The sequence below is a fragment of the Delphinus delphis genome, chromosome 1 (assembly GCF_949987515.2).
Source record: "Delphinus delphis chromosome 1, mDelDel1.2, whole genome shotgun sequence".
Lineage (NCBI taxonomy): Eukaryota > Metazoa > Chordata > Mammalia > Artiodactyla > Delphinidae > Delphinus > Delphinus delphis.
Window position 1 is genome coordinate 35,140,880 of NC_082683.1, and position 15,240 is coordinate 35,156,119.

The 15,240-nt window shown below is 56.8% G+C and overlaps 1 protein-coding gene across 4 annotated transcripts in view; it reads left to right on the forward strand.

Moving 5' to 3' along the window:
- The window catches only part of SZT2 (SZT2 subunit of KICSTOR complex), a 51,123-nt gene that overhangs the window by 34,994 nt on the left and 889 nt on the right, over window positions 1-15,240 (forward strand). For 3 of the 4 annotated variants that reach the window (XM_060020800.1, XM_060020809.1, XM_060020830.2), the window contains 29 exons: window positions 989-1,141; window positions 1,245-1,347; window positions 1,437-1,542; window positions 1,629-1,740; window positions 2,372-2,490; window positions 2,607-2,771; window positions 3,051-3,135; window positions 3,299-3,463; window positions 3,552-3,719; window positions 4,078-4,235; window positions 4,665-4,831; window positions 4,908-5,005; window positions 5,094-5,226; window positions 5,342-5,472; window positions 5,604-5,704; window positions 5,778-5,954; window positions 6,149-6,416; window positions 6,519-6,598; window positions 6,683-6,808; window positions 6,934-7,133; window positions 9,061-9,151; window positions 9,391-9,471; window positions 9,554-9,628; window positions 11,896-12,109; window positions 12,527-12,680; window positions 12,819-12,941; window positions 13,049-13,454; window positions 13,587-13,703; window positions 15,031-15,099. In XM_060020800.1, coding sequence (XP_059876783.1) covers window positions 989-1,141; window positions 1,245-1,347; window positions 1,437-1,542; window positions 1,629-1,740; window positions 2,372-2,490; window positions 2,607-2,771; window positions 3,051-3,135; window positions 3,299-3,463; window positions 3,552-3,719; window positions 4,078-4,235; window positions 4,665-4,831; window positions 4,908-5,005; window positions 5,094-5,226; window positions 5,342-5,472; window positions 5,604-5,704; window positions 5,778-5,954; window positions 6,149-6,416; window positions 6,519-6,598; window positions 6,683-6,808; window positions 6,934-7,133; window positions 9,061-9,151; window positions 9,391-9,471; window positions 9,554-9,628; window positions 11,896-12,109; window positions 12,527-12,680; window positions 12,819-12,941; window positions 13,049-13,454; window positions 13,587-13,703; window positions 15,031-15,099 — 4,145 coding nt within the window. Of the gene's footprint in view, window positions 1-988; window positions 1,142-1,244; window positions 1,348-1,436; window positions 1,543-1,628; window positions 1,741-2,371; window positions 2,491-2,606; window positions 2,772-3,050; window positions 3,136-3,298; window positions 3,464-3,551; window positions 3,720-4,077; window positions 4,236-4,664; window positions 4,832-4,907; window positions 5,006-5,093; window positions 5,227-5,341; window positions 5,473-5,603; window positions 5,705-5,777; window positions 5,955-6,148; window positions 6,417-6,518; window positions 6,599-6,682; window positions 6,809-6,933; window positions 7,134-9,060; window positions 9,152-9,390; window positions 9,472-9,553; window positions 9,629-11,895; window positions 12,110-12,526; window positions 12,681-12,818; window positions 12,942-13,048; window positions 13,455-13,586; window positions 13,704-15,030; window positions 15,100-15,240 lie in introns of those variants that run through there. The other variant, XR_009520669.1, reaches the window with a different exon arrangement.

Consider the following 15,240-nt stretch of genomic DNA (forward strand, 5'->3'; position numbering starts at 1 on the left):
CTTTATCTTTAACATTCTCAGCAAGTCTGTGGACGAGCGTTCCTAACAGCTCCGGGAGAGTACCTCTCTCAGCTCATCCTGGGACGTATTCCATATCAAAGCAGAATCCCCATAATTGATGGACTTCCCAGGGTTTTGAAGCATCTTCTGCAAATTGAGTATGAGCTGTGACAGCCAAGCACTTTTACTTCACAATGGCTCCCAGCAGCCCAGGATGTTAGATCAGTCAGAATCCAGACCCAGCCCTTCCTCATTTTAGTCTCTCCATATGGTTTTGCTGAAACCCTTAGCAACCAGCATTCCATTCCAGACTCTGCAGCCTCCCAGGTATCCTGCATGCTGCTCACATCTGACAGCAGCTTCTCTGGGAAACCAAATTGCCACCTTGACCTACCGGAAGGTTCCTCATCGACCTGGAAACCTAAAAAGGGTGGATTGAGGCCATGGGCTATGGCCATGGGCTCTTGCGTAGAGCCACACTACCCTTTGGGTTCTCTGGGATAGCTGTCCTCCAAAGCACGGGACGTAGTTTCCCCCCACTTTGCTGCACGTGTGTGTAAGCAGTCATGCCCTTTTTGTTTTAATGGGGTTATTGTTGCAACTCCCAATGAGTACACAAGGGGGTGTATGTTGTGTACCCCGTATGTGTATATGTGTGTATATGTATATGTGTGTGTATACGTATATGTATATGTTGTGACAGGCTCAGAGTGTCTTGGCATTATCTGCAGGATTTTCTCATGCTTTGCCTTGCCTGACACCTTTTCTTAGCTCCTTCTCCACATCTCCCTGACATAGTTCTGAAAACCTTTGTGCTGTGACTTATCTTCCTAAAAGCATGGTCCTATCTTATTACCCAGAATCACCATCTATCCCCCCTGCAGAGTAATAGGCCCGAGGAGTAGGACAGGTAGGCCGGTTCACAGGTGAGAAGTCTCAGGGCAGAGGGCTGTGTCCCATTTCTGATCCATTGTCTCCCTTCCCCCAGATTACACTGCTGATGAGAGCTGTGGACCCCGAGGGTACCTAGCAGCCACCATGCAGTTTGTCCCTGGCCATTTCTCCTGTGACGTTGTGTGGGGAACCGTGATTCGAGTCCACTCACGCCTCAAAATGGGGCCCAGCATGGGGGTCTCTCGGGGTATGTGATTGACCTGAGAGGGCAGGTAGAGTTCAGGGGAGTCGAGGTTGTGAGGGGGGGGATCTGGAGAAGGGAGTTTCCTAAACCCATGTTCCTCTCACAGCCATCCAGGCCCTGCGCTCTGTGCTCAATGCCTTCTCCGTGGTGAACCGGAAGAATATGTTTGTTTATCAGGAGCGAGCAACGAAGGCTGTGTACTATCTGCGGTATGTGGGCCCTGAGAAGATGGGCTACAGCATGGGTTAAGGTTGGCGCAGGAGGAGGTATGTCCAAAGCCCTTGCCACTCTTTCCCAGGCTCCTGGAGACGTCCTGCAGTGAGCGGCCATGGGACGGCGATGCCCTGCCCCCGTCCCTAGCTCTGTCCCGAAGCCAGGAGCCCATCTACTCTGAGGAAGCCTCGGCATGTATCCCCCCACTCCCTGACGCCCCTGTGCTCCCTCATACTTTGCTCCCTGGAGCCGGGCCCTGACCAGAGTTTCCCTGCAGGGTCCTCGTTCCCCCCTGGACATGGCCTCCAGCCGAGGTTCAGATGCTGCTCGTCCTGTGGGCCAAGTGGACAGACATATCCAGCTGCTGGTGCATGGCGTAGGGCAGGCAGGTGAGGGCCATGAGGAGGGGTAGGGGAGTGACCAGATGAGGTTCCAAAGTCCTCTGGGACTTCTCTTCTTCTTATGCCAGCTCATGCTGTGCTCTGGGCTCCTCTCGAGCAGGAGCTGGGTGGGAAAGGACAGGCTCCTGGGGTGTTTAGGGGTAGGACCTGTCGCTGACTGAAATGCAGCTTAGGGAAGAGGAGCTGTAAAAGTTGACACCCAGGTGTCTGTCCTGGGTGACTGTGTGGATAGATGGTGGTACCACTGGCCGGGTACTGGGGCAGGTTTGGGATGAAGATGATGGGTTCGGTTTGGGATACGATGAGCCCGAGGCATCCAGTAGGCAACTGGCTCATTTAATTTATTTATGGCTCAAAAGTGTGCACTAGTCTTGGGCTAAGACTGCGACATATGAGGTAGTTGCTATTATTATCCCCATTGTATTGAGGGGGGCACCGAGGCTTTGAGAGGTTAGACTCACTTGTCCACGGTCACGTACGAGTAGCTTGGCAGAACCAGAACCTGGTGTTGGCTGCCTCTGGTGCATGGGAGTCTGTTTGAGTCTGGGGTTAAGGGCTGGGATGGGGGTAGCTGGATCCTCCGCCCGTGTCCCCACCTTGCCACTGTGGCTGTGTCCAGGTCCCGAGATCACAGATGAGCTGGTGCGGGTTCTGCGTCGGCGCCTGGATGAGGCCACCCTGGACGTCATCACAGTCATGCTCGTTCGGAACTGCAAGCTGACGCCGGCTGATGTGGAGGTCAGCTCCCTCCCAGGCTCCCTGCATGGCTCCTCCCACGCAGCCAGCCGCAGGGACGGTCTCCGTGGGAACCTCTTCCTTTATCTCTGACTCCTCTTCCTTCCCTCTCTCTGCAGTTCATCCAGCCCCCAGGAAGTCTGCCCTCGGAGGTGCTGCATCTGGCGCTGCCGCCCTCCTGCAGGCCCTGGCTTCCTGCCCTGGCCTGGTACCTGCGGCAGAATCTGCTCATCTTCCTGCACTCGCCCAAGTACACAGACAGCAACAGCCGGAACCACTTCCAGGTGAGACTGCACGCACCTCTCCCCACCCGCTTGCACCAGGCCCTCCACCCACCACACACCCTTGCTGTGTAACTGTTTGCTACAGATGCCCCTGCCAATGTACCTTTGCCCATGGACCTGTGTACACCCAGGCCCCCTTTCCCTGGCCTTTATTACCTACCTGTGTCTTCCTGTGCTTCTACGTGTAGCTGTCCCCCACTTCCCCTTGTGGGTACCCGTTCCCTGATGGCATTTGTCCATTTGCCTGGTCTTAGTGCTCGGTGGCCGTTCTCTCCCCAGCATCCACTCCCACCACAGGGTGGCCTCCCCGACTTGGACATCTACTTGTACAACAAGCCTGGAGGACAAGGCACTGGGGGCAAAGGTACAGTGCAGGGCCTGGGCCCGTGGCACCACCAGGCATGGGAAAGCCTGTTCCTGTCTCGCAGCTGAGGGCCTTTCCCAGCCTTGCAGCTGAGGGGGGTTGGGTGGGGTGGGGCAGGGCCTGGAAGTCCCAGACCTGAGCTTTCCTGTGGATTTCTACCTAGGGGTCGCCTGCATCACTCTAGCTTTTGTGGATAAGGAGGGAGCCCCCATCTCACTGGCATCATGCCCCTCCTCTTCTCCGGGGCCCCCAGACCCACTGCACGAGGAGGAATTTGAGCAGCTGACTCAAGTCACTCGCTGCCCAGTCGTGCTGGATAACTCTTCAGGTAGGGAAGCTTGGTCAGAGGAGGGGGTGTTCATTTAATGCTGTAGAAACCAGGGACACACTCAAGTGGCCCCCATTCTCTCCTCCAGCTCCGAATGGGGCCCCACGGCTTCGACTGGATGTGTGGGAAAAGGGGAACATCAGTATCGTGCAGCTGGAGGAGAAGCTCCGAGCAGCAGCTCGCCAGGCCCTGGCTGACGCCATCATGGAGCTCCGGCTGCTGCCAGCTTCACTATGTACAGAGGACACGTCCCCAGGTCTGCAGGGTCTGGAGAACCTCACAGGTCTAGGTGCAAACGTGAGAGTCTGGGGAGACTCGGAGAGGCCCCATCTGAAATACACGTTCACAGTTGTCCATCACCTTCCCTGCATCAGCAAGGTGATACGCCTTGGTAGAAATGTATGCATGCTGGTCACTCACTCAGAGGGGGAATATATGGTCAGGAACTCCCTTCGCACAAACACACACAGCCACGCACCTTCAGTTGCATATACTGCCATTCAGGAACAGGCAGAGTAAGTGGCACATCACTCTCTTACCAGTCTTGGGGCTGGATTGTCTGAAATGGGGATTGATGGTCAGTGACAGGAGTCTGTAATGTCTGGTGCCCACAGGAAGTCTCAAGAGCGGGTCATTGGAAACCAAGAGCCCTGCAGGCCGAGCTAGCATCTTTCCCCCTGGCCCCGGCCCTGGCCCTGGCCCTGGCCCTCGCCCTGGCGAGCCTGTGACACCCCCAAGCAAAGCTGGCCGACGTAGCTTCTGGGATATGCTGGTAATGGGAGAAAGGGAGGTGGTGAAGTTGACATCTGCCTTCTTGTCTGCCTCCTGTCTCCCCTACACGCCCCTACAGGCCCTGCCCCAGATCTCCTGTTGTGTAAAACTGCTCTGTGCCTTGTATAGGAGTGTGCAGAGCGTGGCAAGTTCTCACTGATACAGAGAGTGCCTCAGCTTGTTAAGTGCTTTCACTTCCACTTTTCCTGTCGGATCCTCACAGCCTGCACGATTGCAGCAGGCCTTCCACCAGTGAGGTAGCTGAGGCTCCAGAAAGTTGAGTAGCCTGTCCAAGGCTGCTTGGCCAGCCTCCAGGGCCTAAACCCGAGCCTCCAAATCCTCCAGGCTCTTGTTACCGTCCATGATGCCTCCATCCTCCACCCCGTTCCCCTTCCCTTTAGCCCCTCCTCATTCACTGCATTGTTGCCAGAGTAAAACAGAATGTGGGGACTTGGGTTCCCCGAAAACAACTGATGACATTGTCCTGGATCGGCCAGAAGACACTCGGGGCCGGAGGCGTCACAAAACAGAGAGTGTTCGGACTCCCGGTGGGACGGAGCGGGCAGCAGGCCCAGAGTCTGGAGCCCAGAGACAAAGGTGTGTGTGTGTGGTCACAGGGGATGTTGGGTGCATGTATGTGGGTGCAAGGCTGTTCCTCCTGCTGTGTCTTCAGACGCAGGACCACACAGCTGGAGGAGGGTGAGGCAGGCACCCTGCAGCCTGTGTTTGCTCTTGTCGCTCAGCGCTGGATGGAGTTCATGGTTCAGATGGGTGAGACCCCAGCCCCCCTCCCACCCTTAAGCTCCTGCCCTGGTCCCCATGCCATAGTCCCACCGTGACTTCTGTGTCCTGGATCCAGGATGTGCCTCGGTGTCCAGGAGCTCCACTCACATGGTGTCCCGGTTCCTGCTCCCATCTGTCCTGTCTGAGTTCACCACTCTGGTCACCTCAATGGCTGGAGACACCAGTGTCCGCATCTTTGAGCAGCATTTGTGAGTTTGGGGTCTCACGGAAGCTGAGGTAGGAGAGGTGGGGGCCTGGCCCAGGAGGAGATAACCAGGGAATGGGGCCATGGATGGTCTGCTTTCTGTCCGTCCCTCCCACTAGGGCTTCTGAGCCAGAGGTCTTCAGTCCTTGTTCCCTTGGACAGCTGGGTCCAACTGCCCGCCCGGCTGCTGAGCGGCATCTGCTGCTTCTGGGAAGGAACTTCTCGCAGTGGAGGAGACCCACCCAGCAGGGTGAGGCCACGGCCCGGAGGAGGGTGGGCTCGGAGTGACTGACCCTGGAGCTGCTGACCCCGTGGCACGCAGGGTGGGATCGAGGGGGATCGGCCCCCAGACCCTCATTTTGCCCCTCCCTGACCCCGTAGCTGCCAAAGCCGTACAGCGCTTCGAGCCGGGAGGCGACGGGAGCTTGGGGCGAAATGCTCCCCGGCAGAGGTTCTTGCTGCTGGAGGTCATGGACAAGAAGGTAGACGTGGGGCCAGGGGCTGGCTGGGAGGAGGGGCTCCATGATCCCGCTGACGCTGAGCCCTGACTTCCAGCTGCAGCTGCTGACCTACAACTGGGCCCCAGACCTGGGGGCGGCCCTGGGCCGAGCACTGGTTCGCCTCGTGCAGTGGCAGAACGCACGCGCCCATCTCATCTTCTGCCTCCTCAGCCAGAAGCTTGGGCTCTTCCACCACTACGGCCAGTTGGACTTCCCAGTGCGCGACGAAAAGGTGCCTGCTGCTCAGGTTCCCTCCTCCCTGAGTGGTCAGCTAAAGGAAGTAGCAGTTCGGGAACACGAGAGGGGACAGGCTGAGGGCAGGGGCAGTGGGGAGGGAGAGTCTGAGAGAGGAGGCCACGGGGGCGGTGGGAGAGGAGGTCTGAGGGCAAAGGCCATGGACCCATTGTGAGGCTCCGTCTCTCTTAGGAGCCAAACCCATTCCTGCTGCCGACCATGGAAGCAGAGACCCTCATCCGGAGTGCAAGCCCCCCTCTGAGCCGCGAGCAGGGACGGCTGAGTGGGTCCTCTCGGGGTGGGGGCCCCCTTCCCCTGGACACATTCCCCTTCGATGAGGCCCTGAGGGATATCACGGCCGCCCGCCCCAGCTCCTCCCTCGGCCCTGTGCCCAGACCGCCCGATCCTGTCACCTACCATGGACAACAGTTCCTGGAGATCAAGATGGCAGAGCGCAGAGGTGAGGGCGCTGAGCCGGGAAGCGGGCAGGGCAATCTGTGGAGTCTGGCAGGGCCAGGGGTGGCCGCTCCTGGGGGCCGCTACTGATGCCTCCAACCCCCAGAACTGGAGCGCCAGATGAAGATGGAGAACCTGTTTGTAACGTGGCAGCAGCGCTCCGCCCCAGCCAGCATGCCCATCAGTGTGAGTGGCCAACCCGCGTCCTCTGGGAGCGTCCCATGGCCCTGCCCTGGCCACCGCCCCGGTGCTCACTGCCCATTTCCCCAGGCCGGGGAGCTGGAGACCCTGAAACAGTCGTCCCGCCTGGTGCATTACTGTGCGACGGCCCTGCTCTTCGACCCCGCAGCCTGGCTGCATGGGCCCCCAGAGACCTCTGGGCCCCCGGAGGGGCAGGTGAGGCTCCAGACTCTGGATTTCTCCTGTGGGACCTCCCTTTACCCAGCGGGGACCTCCATTCCTCCACCCCTGCTAGGGCGGTTGACGGTGGGTAGAGCCTTTCTTAACCTCCACTCCCACAGCGGCGCCACCGCCCTGAGTCAGGGTCTGGGAGCCGAGAGGCCTCCGCCAGCTGCGACTCCTCGGATGGGCCTCCAGCGGGCGCCCGGGAGGAGCCTTGGCTGAAGGAGCTGAGCTTGGCTTTCCTGCAGCAGTACGTGCAGTATCTGCAGAGCATGGGCTTTGTGCTGGTGCCGCTGCGGCCCCCCTCGCCCGCCCGCAGGTGAGCGCGTCTCATCTCCCCACCCTCCTCTCCTCCTCCACAGCAGGTGAGGCCCCACACACCCTTCCTCTTGGGTCCTATTTGGGTAATTTGGGCCTTGCGTACATCCATTTCATCAGGCCCGCACACACACATGAGGATCTGGGACACCTACCTGCAGCCCTCAAGCACATTCCGTAAGCCTCACACATCTCGTGGAACTCATGGCCACGTTCGTACACAAACTGGGTACATTTTCACAGAGCTGCTTGCCCATGTGTGTCTTCTGTGCTTTCACGCTGGTGTCCATCCACACACACCAGTCCTGTACAAGCTCTTGGACCTGGGTCTTAATGATTGTTGTCCTGATCACCTCCTGACCTCTCCAGAGATTTACATATTTCCTGGCCCAGGAAGTTCTTTTCTCACCATGGTTTGTTTTTTGTTTTGTTTTTTTCTCACCAAGGACCCCTGCAATGGGCCTACTCGCATCACTGTCCTCTGGCCTGTTCTTGGTCATGTTCACTCACTGGCCAGTAGTGAGAGGTCTGAGTCATGGGAGGTAGTAGACAGCTCCTCTGGCAACACCTTCCATCTCCCCAGAACGCAGTGAAAACTCTGCAACCACCTTTCCCATCCTGTGTCAAGTCTCAAATTCCCATTTCTATGGCCCGTGCCCTATGCTCCTCTCAGCGTCTGAGCCTCCAGATTCTATGTTCCCAGCTCCTTCCCAGCGGCTGCAATGGGAAAATGTCTGTTCGTGTTATGCTGTCGCTTTCATGTATCCAGATGTGTGAGTTTGTTTTCTCCCTCCTCTCTGCTTTCAGTTTGATACTTTTTCAGACTAGTAAATATAAATTGTACTTCCTTACTCAAGACGCCCTCTTGGCCCAGAAAGCCAATTCCAACTCCTAAGCATTTTTGTAACCAGCTCTCTACCTCCCAGGCCTCCCTCTCATTTCCAGGCCTTAGGAAGAGAGGACAGGCCTGCGCCTCTGGGACGCTGCGTCATTCAGCACCCCTCTCATTTCTCAGTGACAGACCCCAGGAGGAGCTCTCTGCTCATTGCCCTCCACAGCCAGTTCCCAGCTGTAGGGATTTCTCTGGAGTTCGCATCCTTCCCATTCAGTTATGTTCTTCCCAGAAATCAGAATTCCCTTTTAAAACCAAAGATACTAGGATTAAAAATATGTTTCTAGAGGAGAATTTAAAGTCAGGCCTTCCTTCCTCTCCAGTCTCTAACCATCACCAATCACTAGTTAGGTCTGGTCCCTATTTCCTTGAGGATTAAGTGGGACATTTCTTGCCAGAGGCTTTGAACCCCCAGCAGGAGTTCCAGTGGTTTATAGCTCCTGAGTATGGGTGCGTCCCATTGGCCCTTTCTACTTTGTCCTCATTCACAGTATTTCTCTTTTCCCTTTGCCTCTGAGTTGAGAAATGAAGAACAGCAGGCCTGTGGAACACTGAAAATGCCCTTCCCGGGTCAAAAGAGAACGCCTTTTCCCTCCCAGGGGAACGTCCCTAACCAGGGCATCAAGCATCTGCTTGCGCTTTCCCCATGAAATCTTAGACAGACATCACACTCTCCCCTCCCTTGCTGTCCACAGTAAGCAGGTATCCATCTGCTCATAGGTGTCTCCCCCCAATCACAGCAGCCTCTGCGGCTCTACCCTCACCCTCTCACTGGAAGAGAGGGGCCTGGTCTCCGCCTCCCCCTTAGAGCAGCAGCTGCTGTGGAGAGAGCCCCGCCCCACTATCGAGCCCTGGACTCCTGGCCTAGCCTTGCCACTTACCCACCGTGGGACCCCAGGCAGGTTCTTCCCTTCTCTGGGCCTGTCTCCTCTCCTGCAGAACGATTCCACGTGAAATGGGTTCTGGGTCTGATAGCCGTAACCCTTCACCCCACTGGCCTGCCTCACCCCCTTGTGCCTCTCTTCCTTTTCTGCAGCACCAGCCGGCTGCGGGCCATGGCTATCCTTGGAACAGAAGGTCGGGGCTCCTTCTCCTGCCCGAAAGCCAAGACTGAAGGGAGCCCCAAGGTAACACGTCATCGTGTTCCTTCCCCAAGAGTGAAATCAGTGATGCCTCAGACACCAGCATCACTGAGCCTGAATTATTTGCCCAAGGCCTAAAGCGGGGGGCTCTGGGTGATGACTGAGGTCATTGATCCCAGCCTGACACCATTAAAGTCACTGACCCAGGGGACTTTTTCCCCAATGGTCCGAGGCTGGTGAGCCCCCTGCCCTTGCCCCTGAACCCGTCTTTTTCCTTTCTGCAGAGCACTGGCTCTCCCGTCACCACGTACCACCTGCAGCGGGCACTGCCCGGGGGCATCATCCTCATGGAGCTGGCCTTCCAGGTGAGCAGAAGGAGCTCTACATGGGGAGAGCCAGGCCCACCTGTCTCTCGCCCTCCTGACCTCATCTTCGTCCTCTCTCCAGGGCTGTTACTTCTGTGTCAAACAGTTTGCCCTGGAATGTTCCCGAATCCCCATGGGGCAAGCTGTCAACTCCCAGGTATGTGGTGGAGACGGAGGGCCGTGAGGTCTCAGACGTAGTCAGTGCAGCCCCAGTGACCGTCTGGTGCTGCAGGCGTCTGGGCCATTCCAGTGCTCTGCCTGCCTCAGGCACCAGTCTTGCTCTGTGGTGGTCCAGGCCTGTATTCAGCCATGGCACTGGGGGCAGAAGGCAGTGCAGCACAGTGGCTGGTCCGGCCCTGTGGTCATTCTGGCACTGACCATACATGGGTAGACAGTGAGGACATTTGAGCAGAGCGGGTAATCTGACACATGGGTGGGTCAGCGCCATGGGCAGTCCTGGCCTCGTCTAGGGCTGGGGACAACCTGGCTCTGTCCATATAGTCACTAACACTTAGAATGTGGACTAGAGTCCACACCCACACAGCACAGCCCCCCACACTCAGTTGTTATTTCTGTCCCTGTCTGACGGCCTGAAGGCAGGGCTTCTGCACCCCATGAGGTTCTGAGCACTCAAGAGGGCTCAGCAAGAATGAGTCGCGACTGAGTGTGGTCAGAGACCCGAAGCCCTCCAGCCTTGAGTGAGTTCGGCCCCTTCGTTGTTTGGCTTCTGCCTTCCTTGTGCCTCGAGTTGAGTTTCTGAGAGATCAGGGTCTGACTGGGTGCAGTCCGTCGCCCTGCAGTACAGATGGCACAAACTCTTCCCGTATCTGGACAGCTCAGATCCAGCCCACAGGTGGTTGCCTTTGACTTGGGTGTGGATGCCTGGTCTAGTCATCACAGGATAGTGAGATCCAGGAAAGCTTGGTGACTTTAGTGCAGGAACCTACCTGGGCCAGGGCACAGAAGGAGATTGGACAGGCAGGTACTCTTTCACACTTTGCTGTAGTATGGGCGGGAAGGACCCACCCCATCATTCTCTTGAGCTTCCTGAAGTCCTGGCTGCCCTGCCCCCTGATCTCCATCCAGTTTGGCTCTCTCTGCACCCACATATCTAATCTCTAACCTTACTTAGATTTCTAAGTTGCTTTATTATAGCTATTATTTATTTATTAACTGCTTAGTATACATGCTAAGGGAAGAGGAGAATTTTACTCTTACTGTACAGATAAGGAAACTGAGGTTCACGGAGGTTAAGTGATGTGCCCCAGGGCACACAGCTAGTTGCTGGCAGTAGTAGGGTTGCAAGCTGGGTCTCTGACTCTGAGGCTTATCCTTGGTTACTGCAGTTTATCACGCAGCTCTAAATTTATGAGGACCTTTCCTTTCTCTCCATGGTAGATGAGGAAACTGAAGCAGAGAGGTTGTGACTTACCCAAGGTCACGCAGCTACTCGGACTCCTAGGCAACTGCTGCTTCTACAGTCACTGATTTCCTTTCCTGTTCATTTTTATGCCCTGTGCCCCCAAGGCCACGGTCAGGTAGATTCTGCCATTCTAGCATCACCTATCCAACTGTTAACACACTCCCAGTAATGCTGATGTACACCAAGAGAAGCACCAGCTCTGTGTCTCTGCCCTCCTTTCTTCCTCCATCAGTGGTTCGTTCGTTCATTCATTCATTCACAGATGAATTAGAGGAGGCCAGCTCTGGACTAGCCTTGGCAGGATGTCCCAGATGAGGCTTTACAAATGAGTGGGAGTTAGCCAGCTTTGGGGACCAGGGGGAGCAGCATTCAGGCAAACAGAATGGCAGGTACAAGAGGGTAGAGAAAATATGTGGTATGCTTCGCAAGAGCAAGTAATTTGATGAGAAGATAAAGCCGGAGGGATGGGAAGCGACCAGGAAAACCTTTCTAATAGTGAGTAATTACACACCTGGCCTACCCTGACCACCCTGTTTAAAACCACACCTGCTTTATTTACTGCTTGATTTTCCATAACCATCTACTAACGTGCTATTTATTCATTTACTCTGCCTAATGTTTATTGTCTTATCTCCCCACTACTAGACTGTAAGCTCCTTGAGGGTAGGGGTTTGTATCCCCAGCAACTAGAACAGTACCAGGTAGGCACGTGGGAGGCACTCGACAAGTATTTGTTACATGAGTGAATCTGTGCCAGACTTGAGTGGAGACTGGGATACAGAGTAAAAAAGGTTCATGTCTCAAAACGGTCAGTTCATGTAAACAGAGTTACAACACTGTATAATGTAATGAGGAGGGCTTCTCACAGAAGCGTTTCTGGCAGAGGGGCCCACGGCGACGGGGTGGATCTTGAGCTGCGGTTTCCCAGGCAAGAGGAGGGAAGTGAGATGGGCGGGCAGCCTGCCACCGTTTCCTGACCAGGTCCCCCCCCTGCTCCCCAGCTGTCCATGCTGTTCACGGAGGAGTGTGACAAGGTGCGGGACCTGATGCATGTGCACTCGTTTAGCTACGACTTCCACCTGCGCCTCGTGCACCAGCACGTGCTGGGCGCCCACCTGGTGCTGCGGCATGGCTACCACCTCACCACCTTCCTGCGACACTTCCTGGCCCACCACCCTGATGGGCCCCACTTCGGCCGCAATCACATTTACCAAGGTCGGTGCCCAGGGGCAAGCCAGTGAACCCAAAAAAGAACAGGCCACGTCTCAAGCCAGGGCCAGGGGGACCACTTCCGGGGACCAGACCTTGTCTCTGCCTCTCCTGTCCTATATGGTCAAGTCGCCTCATGTCACCTGGACCCTGTCCCCATGTCTCTGTCTTAAGTTCTTCCCAGTCTGTTTTCATAGCAAGTTTGGTTTAATTTTCATAGCAAGCAAAGTTTAGATCTTGTGTCGTGTGTACCCTGCCCCCTGTGTGTCCTGAGCCACTTCTGTCCCATCCCATGTCCCTCAGGAGGTCCCCAGAAAGAATCGGCCTGCCTGCCCATCAGAGCCTCAGGGATTCCCATCCTCCGGCCCCACCAGATCACTGTGTCTGTCCCAGGCTCAGTGTCTCCTGTAACTCGTCCCTCAGGGACCCTGGAGCTCCCCACTCCACTCATTGCTGCCCACCAGCTGTACAACTATGTGGCCGACCATGCCAGCTCCTACCACATGAAGCCACTGCGGATGGCCCGGCCAGGAGGCCCGGAACATAACGAGTACGCCCTGGTGTCGGCGTGGCACAGGTAAGGCGAGAGGGGATGCCTGGAGCCGGAGTTGGGGCCATCCTTGCAGTGGGGGACCCGCGTTTTCTTGGGCAGAAGGGGTGGGGTTGGCTTCATCAGAACCTCGGGCTTGACGTCTCCCCAACCCCCACCGCACAGCTCTGGCTCCTACCTGGACTCTGAGGGACTTCGTCACCAGGACGACTTCGACGTGTCTCTGCTTGTTTGTCACTGTGCCGCACCCTTTGAGGAGCAAGGAGAGGCCGAGCGGCACGTTCTGCGGTCAGCAGATCCCCTGCCTTGAACTTGCCCGTTGCCCAGCCGCTCCCTGCTCTTGCCCTGTGTCTCTCCTGCTGTGACCGTCACACTCCTGCCCCTCCCCACCCTAGGCTGCAGTTCTTCGTGGTGCTCACCAGCCAACGAGAGCTCTTCCCCAGACTCACTGCTGACCTGCGCCGGTTCCGGAAGCCGCCCAGACTGCCCCCTGAGCCAGAGGCTCCTGGGAGCTCAGCCGGTAGCCCTGGGGAGGCCTCAGGGGATGGTCTGGCCCCTGGACCGGCTCCCCTCTTCCCCCCACTGGCTGCAGAGGTGGGTGTGGCACGGGCACGGCTGGCTCAGCTGGTAAGGCTGGCTGGAGGGCACTGCCGTCGGGACACCCTTTGGAAGCGCCTCTTCTTGCTGGAACCACCAGGACCTGATCGGCTGCGACTAGGGGGGCGCCTGGCCCTGGCCGAGCTGGAGGAGCTCCTAGAAGCAGTCCATGCCAAATCCATTGGGGACATCGACCCCCAGCTGGTAAGCAGCTGTGGGTTCCAGAAGGGGCTGGGATGGACGCTAGGAATTCCACTGGCAGCCAGGGTAGAGGTTGCAAGGGTCTCAGAGGTGGTTCTGGGAACAGCAGATCCATGCCTGTGGACCTTCCCCTAGGACTGCTTCCTGTCTATGACGGTCTCCTGGTACCAGAGCCTGATCAAGGTTCTCCTAAGCCGCTTTCCCCAGAGCTGTCGCCATTTCCAGAGCCCAGACTTGGGAACTCAGTACCTGGTAAGTCTCTTTGACCTTCCTCTGAACGGGGAGACACAGCAGAAATCCTCATCAGAGAGATGACAGGGTCTCCCTCGAAGAACCCCAGTCTGACTAAACAGGGAGGCTGAGATGGAGTGACCACACCGGTAGATGGATGTAAAACCCTTCAAGCACCAAAGCCACAGCATGTGATTCACTGAGAATAACCTAGAGCTGTGCCCTCAGGGCTCACAAAAAGCACAGACGTTGGCTAGCAATCCTGGGGCCAAGCTCTGGAACCTTGTGAGTGGTTGCTCTTGGAGGTTCCAGTCCCAGAAAGGACCTCCTGGGCTTTCAGGCCTTTTTACCAAAGTGTGGTCCTCACACCAGCAGCGTCAGCACCACCTGGGAGCTGACCGAAGTGCAGACTCTCAGACCCCACCCCAGACCTGCTGGCTCAGAACCTGCCTTTCAGCCAGATCCGCAGGTGATTGGTACGCACAGTAGAGGTTGACAGGTTGCTGGGAAGGACAGGTAGAGAGAGCTACGGCAGTGGGCACAAGCCTGGGGATTGAGAGCCTAAAGGATGGCCCCAACGAGAGCAGCGATCAGGAGAGGAGACATTCAAGAGAAGATTTCAAAAGAAAAGGTGCTTGGTCTGTGGTAAGGGGTCCTGCGACATAGTGCTTGTGGGGAAGACTAGTTTCAAGGTGTGACAGAACATCACCCAGAGAAGCCGAGGTTAGTTAGGGTAAGGCTGCGGTGGTGCAGGTGGGTGTGAGCAGTTGGGGATGCTTCTGTGGGTGGCGGGAACGCCGAAGCAGGAGTGGGTTTGGGGGAAGGGTGAAGAATTGAATCTGAGGCCCAGGAGGACCTTCGAGGACCACAGTCTAGAAGGTATATGGGCATCGGGGATTGGAGCTCAGGAGAGAGATGTAGGCAGCATTTATACAAACAGGTGGTGACTGAAGCTGGGCATAGAAGAAACTGCCCAGGGAGAGATCACAAAGCTGAGCGCCAGGGACAGGCATCAGAGAGGCCAGAGACACGAAACCCAGGAGGAAAGGAGGGCTCACGTCAAGGGGAGAGAACCCTCCTTTGCTGATGGGCTTCAGTGTGTGAGCTTATGCAGGGCCTTCCAGTCAAGTACCACTCGCTCATCCTGGTGAGGCTGGACAGGGTAACCGGGGGCCAGTGAGGACGAGGACTGAGGTTGGGCTTGAAGGAGGTCCTGGGTGACCGTACAGTGTAGGTGGGGTCAGGTGTGGTGATGGAAGCGGGCCTTCCTCAGACTGGTCCCACTTTCAGGATGCCTTCATGGAGGGTCTGTGCCTCACTCCGCATCTCATTTTGTCTTTTGCTGCAGGTTGTGCTGAATCAGAAGTTCACTGACTGTTTCGTGCTAGTGTTTCTGGATTCCCACTTGGGAAAGACGGTGAGAACGGGAGGGGGCGGTGAGGGGCTTTGTGTCAGCCTAGTAGGAGGCTGTACCCCAAATGCTCCGTCCCAGAGCCTGCTGAGGCTGGGGAGCCCTGCTCCCTGGGCTCAGCCTGCCCTCCTCTCACCACCCCCGCCC